Consider the following 7,571-nt stretch of genomic DNA (forward strand, 5'->3'; position numbering starts at 1 on the left):
CTAGCTGTTAAAAATAAGCAAGGCTGAAGACTGGAGAATATGAAAGCTTCCGGAAAATACCGCCTGGAAGTGCTGTGCCGGTGGCACCGCCATCCCTTCCCTTCCCTCTCTCAGCTGTCACTTTCCCGTGTGTATTTTTTTCGTTCTATAAATGTCCTTGCACGGACCCCAGCTGGGCTGTGCTGGAGCGGCAGCTCCTCGGTGCGGGGAAGGCGGCGTATGCACGTCGTGTCCGGTACAGCCGCTAGACGGCAAATCCAGCCCGGGTTATGGCTGCAGAAAGCTGCTCTGCAAGAGGGGAGGCTGCAGCGCGCAGAGCAGCCCAGGCCCTGGGCTCTGCCTTTGGGAGTCCTCAGACACCTCTCGTGCAGTTACAGAAAGGGCTTTATTCGTCGGTATGATATCTACAGTTCATGCGTTGGTGATAGCACAGGTTTTTTTGGGTTTTTGTTTCTATAGTGTTAGCATGCAGTTTAAATGCGGAGGGTCTGGATGACCTCTTCAGCTTTGCAGGTCATCTCCAAAGCTCAGCTGCCCCTTTGGTTCTCAAACTAAACCGTCCAAGCAACCAAGTTGGGTGGTTTTGGCTTTTGGCAAATTCAAACGTGCTGCAGATGCACGGGGCACTGCGATTTTTTTTTTTTTTTTTTCTTTTTTAAATAGGAGACCCCGGTCGCCCGGGCAGGGCGGGCGCTCGGAGCCCGGTGGGTGGGTGGGATGGAGCTGGGCGTGCAGGGGCTCCCCGGGCAGCCGGGAGCTGCCCCATCCCTCGCTCCTGCCCTGAGCCACTGGTCTGGGAGGCAGATGTGAGGCTCCCTTGGCCACGGCCGTGAGCAGGCTGTTTCCCAGGGTGTTTCTCTCTAACCTAAGCAGCTGACAGCCGCTCGGCAGTGGCAGGAAAGGTTTCTCTCCCATTAGCTCTATCTCTGGAGCAGGAGGCTGATGGAAGGGGGAAAAATTGGAGGGGCAAGAGTGAGTTTGCTCTTCCCCCATCCCAGACTGAGGGATGCTGGCAGCCAGGAAATCTTTAACCCTTTACTCGTGTAGCTCCCAGCCTCCCGGCGCCCGCTGGCACCTGGCCCCGGGGGAGTCGCCTGAGATCTGCCGGTTCTGCAGGACCCACACCTGAAACCCCCCCGCTGGGGTCAGGAGCTCAGTGCTGTGCTTCGGAGGTGGGATGAGCTCTGCCCCGTCCCCGCTGCATCCCACCCAAAACCAGGGGAGAAGGTGAATGGGGGTGCAGCGCTCTGGGGGTGGCTGTGGTGGGGTCAGAGGGGGAACCTTGCTGGGACCTGTCCCACCCTGCGTGGCCGGAGAGCCGGGAAGAGGGAGCGTTTGGGGACGAATGGATCCTGCCCGCCCGTGTGGGCTGGTGTCGGAGCACCCTTATTGCACTATTGCGGAAGCCAAGTCAAACTGTCAAGCTGCGTTAAGACGGGGGCGAGTGTCTCCCCGGGAACGGGGGAGCCAAGTCCTGAGGCTGGGGAGGGGGCCGGGCGGGCGCCGGGCTAGATCTCGATGATGGTGGCACGCCGCAGGCACAGCGGGGCGTCGGGGGGCACCGCGTTTCGCTTGATCTCGTTCCCATCGAGCCGCAGGACCTGGAGCCTGGAGTAGTTCATGACGTCCACCACGGTGCAGAAGCTGCTGATGGAGAACTCTGCGGGGGGAGAGGAGAGAGCTGAGCCCCGGCTCGATCTAGCGTGCGTGATGTGAGTGCTCTTGGGGAGCCATGTGGGAATGTCACGGGGGGCTGCTCTGGAGATGGGTCTGTGGGTACTGACCTCTGAGAGCTGGTTTATGCTAAGATGGGCAGGAAAATAATGACTCCCCCTCCCAAATCGCCAATTATTCCTGCAAATTTGGAGTTGATACCCTCTGCTCTTAAGCTAAAAGAGGAACTGATGCAGTCCTAAGGAGCCTGTGAGTTTGTGCCTGTTCCAGGGTTTGGAAGCGGCGGCAGCGCCCGCCCTCGGCTGCCTTTGCCCAGCCTGGCTGGAGCGCTCGTAGGGAAAAAGCCAGGTGGAGTTAGGTGAAACATTGCTTTTTATGGGGAATTGCCTTTGCAGCCTCCTTTGTGAGGCTTCATACGCTGCAGCCCCCGGCTCCCCCGGCCACCGCGGGACTGCCCCGGCAGCGTGTCCGGGAGGGAGGACATCCCTGTCCCTGTCCCCATCCCACGCCTGCGGACACCCCCTTCCCCTTCCTCTGCCACCCGCCGCTGCCAGCACCAGGCAGGGCAACTCCGGGCCAGCCCGGGCTGGGCTTGGAGAGAGGAGATGGAACAGACTCCAAACATTTTGTGCAGAATTTGGGGGAGAAGCGAGCGACTAGAGGGCAGCAAAGCTCCAGGCCGGGACGCTGCCGGGGAAGGCAGCGGGGTGCTGGGGGACCCCCGCGCCCACAGGCCGGGGGCTTGGGGGGCTGCCAGCCCTGCGGTGTGCGGGGAGGCAAGCGGGGGCCTCCCGGGGTGGCTGGAGCGGCGCGACCCCGGCCCTGGTGCCCCATGGGTGGGACGTGCCCCCCAGAGAGGTTGGTGCTGGGTGCCCGGACCCGCAGCCCCTCGCTCCTGGGGAGGCTTTAAAGGTCAGCGGCAAAACCTGCAGCTGGAGGAAAAACTGCTGCGAAGCCTGAACGGCTCCGCGGTGGTTTCATGGCATTTGTGGGCAGACGTTAACAGCTACCAATTTTGAAAGCAAACATTTGGGAATCTGTTCTTGTTTTTGTGTTTCTGTCGGTTCCCCGGCGCGGGGTTGTGTGTTTTCTCTGCAACAGCTGATGCCTGCGCTGCCACAGCCCCGGCCCCATCCCAGCCTTGCGCAGGGGCTCCAGCTCCGCTCCGGGAGGGTCCTGCCCCCAGGGCCTGGCAGGTGAGAGGAGCACGCCTGGATTTTTCCAGGAGATTGCTTGGTTTGTTTTTTTTTCTGGCTTATTTTTATAAATAGCAGCCTCAGAACAATCTGTTCCTTTTATTTATTTGCGTATTAAGTGGAGTGAATTTTAGTCCTGGCAGAAGATGCTGCATTGATGGCTCTAATAACTAAGGGCTCCCGTCTGTCCCAGCCCCAGCAGGGATGTGCCCCGCGGCTGCAGACCACGACCCTTGGGGGGCTTTGGGGGCGCGGGCTGTGCCGGTGCCCTGTGCCGGTGCCCTGCGAGGCAGGCAGGGAGGGAGGGAGGTGGGCAGAAGGGGCTGGAGAAGGGGGCTGCGCTGGCCCGGAGCGCCGCAGACCCCTGGGCACCGCGGGGTACGTCCCTGTCCCCTGCCTTAGCGCTGGCCAGGGTGATGCGTGTTCCCACGTGCGGTGACCGTGGCTGTGGGGACCCTCACCTCTGTCCACTCCGTGGGTGATCTGTGTGCAATGCCGGACTAAAGCTGCAGTCCCCTCCCCAGGTTGTGCATCAGCTTCTACCGAGAGCTGGTTCCTGGCATCTCTAACCAGAAGATGCTCAGGCTTCTGGTAAATGCTCAGTAAAACCAGTGCAATCGCACCGTGGATCACACAGGAGCATTCAGAGCGGGGACCTTCTCGGCTCCAGATGTGCTGGGACACAACGAGCCCTATTCCTGACTTGCTCAGGGCCACCTAGAAGTCTCCCAGATTCCAGCTTCCTGCTCAAACCATTACCCCAGGTGCTCTCCCACAGGGAGGCACGGGTTCTGCGTCCCCATCTCCCCATCCCGCTATTGCACCACCATCCCCTGTACCACTGCACTTTGGTTGACGCGTTTCTGCTCACCGTTGATTTGGTTCCCTTGCAGGTAGAGGTTCTCGAGGTTGGTGTTGACCCGGGGGATCTTCTGGAGCCTGTTGTAAGAGAGGTCCAGCTCGAGGATGCTGCTGCTGTTGAAAGTGTTGGTAGAGAGACCCTGATTTGTCAGGCTGTTGTGGGACATCCGTACATAGAGCAGCTTGGGAGAGACCTTGAAGTAGTCATCAGGGATGGTGTTGATGTAGTTGTACTCTAGGTAGAGCTGTTCCAAAGCCATTGGGAGCCCATCAGGGACTTTCCTGAGGTGGTTGTAGCTCAGATCAGCAAGGATCAAGGACTTGAGCCCTTTGAGGGATGCTCCCATCTCAAAAATGTAATTGTGGCTGAGGTACAGGGCTGTGAGGTTCTCCAGACCCTCCAGGGCGTTGGAGGGGACCTTGGAGATCTGATTGTAAGACAAGTGGAGCTCTCTCAGGGACCGGGGCAAGGGGCTGGGCATCTTGGTTAGGTTGTTGTTGTTCATGTACAACCTCTCCAGGCTTTTGAGCTTGGCAAAGACCCTCTTGCCCATCTTCTCACTGCTGATCTGGTTGTTGTGCAGTGCGAGCCATTCCAGATCCGTGGCATTGTCAAAAGCTCCCTCTTGGATGGCGGCGATCTGGTTGTTCTGGAAGTAGACGTATTTCATCCGGGAAGGCACGAAGGGCAGGTACCTCAGGTTACGGGTGTCACAGTACATGGCTGATGAGAAGTTAGGGGGGCAATCACACTCTTGGGGACATTGCCAGGAAGGGGCTTGCTGAGGTTCGGGGCCGGGCTCTGCCTCCGTGTCTGGAGCTGGGAGGTAAGAGTACACGTAAGGGGTGTTCTCATCCTCATAGTAGGGCATGTAGTTATAGGAGGACATACGGGACTGCCGCATGTAGTACTGTAACCAAGCCATGTCTTCTTCTTCATTGTACTGGCCCAGGGAAGCTCCACAGAGCCCAGCGATGATCAGGACGGTGGCCCAACGCATGGTGCTGATGCTGGAGGGACCTGGTGGGGGAAGAGATGGGGGGAAACCATCAGCAGTGGCAGGTCTGATGAAAGGGCTAGAGGCAGGCGAGCTGCGCCCCGTGGCCTGGGAATCCAGCGGGGCTGGATGTGGTTGCAGCCCTGCCTGGGGCTGGTGGCACTTGGCAGCAGAGCTGGAGAAGCCAGGGACGTGAGTGAATCCTACCCAAAAAAATGCGACTGCAGACGTGTCCCCTGTTCACAGCTACCTGATCTTCCCCCTTTTCACCTCAGGCCTGCTAGAAACCTCCATCCCAGTGGATATTTGCTTGCAAAATCTTTACTTATGGGTATTTCTGTTACTACTGAGTAGCGGATGGAGATACGGGCACATGGTCTGAATTTGCATGAGGACACGCAGCTCTGTCCCGAGGCTCCCGGGATTCGCCTGCGCTGGCTCTGCCCGGGAGGGAGGAGAAGGGACTCGGCTGCTCTCCGGCCAAGCGGAGGAGAGCGGTAGCTGCGAGAACAGGTTGATGGAGCTCAAGGCAATTTTCGAGGGAGCTATATTTATGCTATACTCGCTGCCGACATGATTCGCTGTGGGTTTCATCCAGCTCTCCCTTCCCCCACAGAAACGCAGGATGCTGCTGCTGCTCGGGGCTGATGTAAATCCTGGTAAACAAGTTCTGGCTTATTTTTGAAATGAAACGGCTTTCAAGCTTAGATTTCCTGAGCTCACCCCCGAAAAGGGGTAGCATCCGCCAGCCCCTGGAGGCCAGCGTGACCAGCGAGAGAAGGAGCCATCACCAGACCTAGCGCTTGGACTCTGCTTGTGAAATTCAGCCTGCGGAGGGCTGACATCCAGAAGAGAGCAGGGCAGAGGGCTCAGAGCAAGGCAAACCTGTCCCCAGCCCCTTGGCTTGGCATGGGCTTCGCAGCCACCCCGCGCCCAGGGCAGCGTGCTGGCACGCCCCGGTGCTGGCGGCAGGAGGACTCCAGCTACGGCCGCTCATCCTGACTCCTCGTCTCGGTGCTAAAGGAGCAGGCAGAGCGGCCTGGAGCGAGGCAGCTTGAAATGCCTCCAGGAAATACACGGGGCCGCGCTGTTCGGAGAGGGAGCGGAGTCGCTCCTGCCTGCTGGCTCCTATAGACGTGGCTGGGAGCGCAGAGCTGTGGGGCTGCTGGTGCATCGCTGCCAGCTCCGCTCCGGCAGCCGTGGCGTGGGCAATGCGCAAGCACGGGCCAGTGTCCCTCCTTGCCGTGCCAGGGGTGGCCGTGGGGTCACCAGATGAAAGCTCGCCGTGTCTACAGCGAGAAGGGGGTGCCTCGCCTGGCAGACAAAGAGGGCACAGTTTGCTCCGAGGCAGCGGCTGCCCTGCCACCGAGGCACCCTGGCAGGCTGCTCGCGCTGGAAGAAAAGAGGGATTGAGATGGTGGCAGGCGGGCATGGCTCCCTCGCTTTCTCCTTCTCTCCCTCCTTCCCCCTCCGCGTGCTCGTGCAGCCGAGGGGCAGATGCGACGTGGTCCTCCGGGATGCTGTGTGCAACGGGGGAGCTTGGCAGTCGCAGAGGAGTTTCTTCTCCTCCTCCCGCCTGCTCCCGGGCACTCTGCCTGCTGAAATACCAGAGCCGCCCTGCTCTGCGCAGGGGCTTCTCCACCCATGCCGAGCTGCTTGGCAGCCCCTTCCCAGGGGGCCCCTCTGTGCAGGGCAGGACCGGTCCGTGGGCTCCCTCCACCTTTTCTAGTGCCCCCCTTCAACACACTGGTAACCCCGGAGCCTGTCCTCAGCAGACACCGCTGCCCCCCGCTTTGTTCGAAGGTTGCTTCTCCCCTCCCCAGTGGGCTTCAGCCCTGGCTTTGGGGTGGGATCTGAGCTGAGTGTGCCGGCCACGAGATCCGTGTCATCTGCTGGGGCCCGTGCTCCTGTGCCAGAGGCTGCCGGGCTGTGGGGTCAGCTCCTCGCCCCGAGAGGGAGCAGGTTTTGGAGCGAGGGGCTTCACGGTCTGTGGCCATCCATGGACTTGGCCCATCGCTGCTGTGCCGGGCGTGAAACCAGCTCCCCCTTCCCCTGCACCCCGGCCGATGGGACGGGCAGAGCTGGGATGGGCAGGGGGGCAGCGAGCAGGCACTGCCCGCACCTGGGTGTCGGTGGCTGTAGGTGGCCAGCTCTGGCCAAGTGGGCAAGGAGCTGCCAGAGGGGCAAGAGACGGGGGTAGCAGGAGATGGCTTCCCCACCGCAGCGGCTTGGGAGCGCTGGCTTTCAAGCTGTGCCACCCGTGTCGCTGGCATGTGCTTTGCGTGGCAGCCGCCCGTCTGCCGAGGCAAGGGTATGGAAATCAGGTTTTAAAAAAAAAAAAAAAAAAATCATAATAAATATAGAGATGGACTTACCAAGCTAAGAGCCTTCTTTCCAAAGCCTCGCTGCTCTTCTCTGGGATCTCCCGTGTGTCAAGCAGCATGTGAGTGTGTCTCCCGATTTGCAAAGGTTGGTGCCCGCCCTAGATCCCAGATCAAATATTGTGCTTGCAGGTCACGGGCTCGGCAGGTTTTTTTGGGGAGTGACCTCCCAGCAGCAGCCAGTTTGCAGGAGAGACTGAAGAGACCCTAATGCTGCCTGGCGTTATAAATAACCTGCTTTTTCTGTCCTCCCTCTCTCTCTCTCTCTCTCTCCCGTCTTTTCTCATAGGAGTGTTGGCACTTTTCAGGCTCTCTCTGTTTAACGAGTTAGTGGAATCGGGGATGTTGTTTTTAAAAGGGCTGTTGTTAGGTCTCCTGCGTTTCTCATCAGGAAGCGATGAGGAGGCCTCTGGCCAGATTAAAAAATATCTGATTTTGAGGCGCTGAGGATGCGATCCTTG

The 7,571-nt window shown here is 59.5% G+C and overlaps 1 protein-coding gene across 1 annotated transcript; it reads right to left on the reverse strand.

Annotated features, from left to right (window-relative positions):
* Positions 1–465: 465 nt before the first annotated feature.
* On the reverse strand, positions 466–7,253 carry FMOD (fibromodulin). The gene is made up of 3 exons (XM_082330135.1): positions 7,105–7,253; positions 3,742–4,752; positions 466–1,660 (listed from the first exon to the last, which is right to left on the reverse strand). The coding sequence occupies exons 2-3, from the start codon at positions 4,730–4,732 to the stop codon at positions 1,509–1,511; spliced, it is 1,143 nt and encodes a 380-aa protein (XP_082186261.1). The 5' UTR covers positions 4,733–4,752; positions 7,105–7,253; the 3' UTR covers positions 466–1,508.
* Between the last annotated feature and the right edge of the window lie 318 nt (positions 7,254–7,571).

This window comes from Platalea leucorodia (genome assembly GCF_965183815.1).
Source record: "Platalea leucorodia genome assembly, chromosome: 19".
In the NCBI taxonomy this organism is placed as follows: Eukaryota; Metazoa; Chordata; class Aves; order Pelecaniformes; family Threskiornithidae; genus Platalea; species Platalea leucorodia.

What these genes read in the sequence shown, in the direction of transcription:
- FMOD (XM_082330135.1), bottom strand. Translation starts at nt 4,732, where the DNA reads ATGCGTTGGGCCACCGTCCTGATCATCGCTGGGCTCTGTGGAGCTTCC. An exon ending in GCAAGGGAACCAAATCAACG is followed by an intron (nt 1,661 to 3,741) that starts GTGAGCAGAAAC and finishes CTCCCCCCGCAG; the next exon opens with AGTTCTCCATCAGCAGCTTC.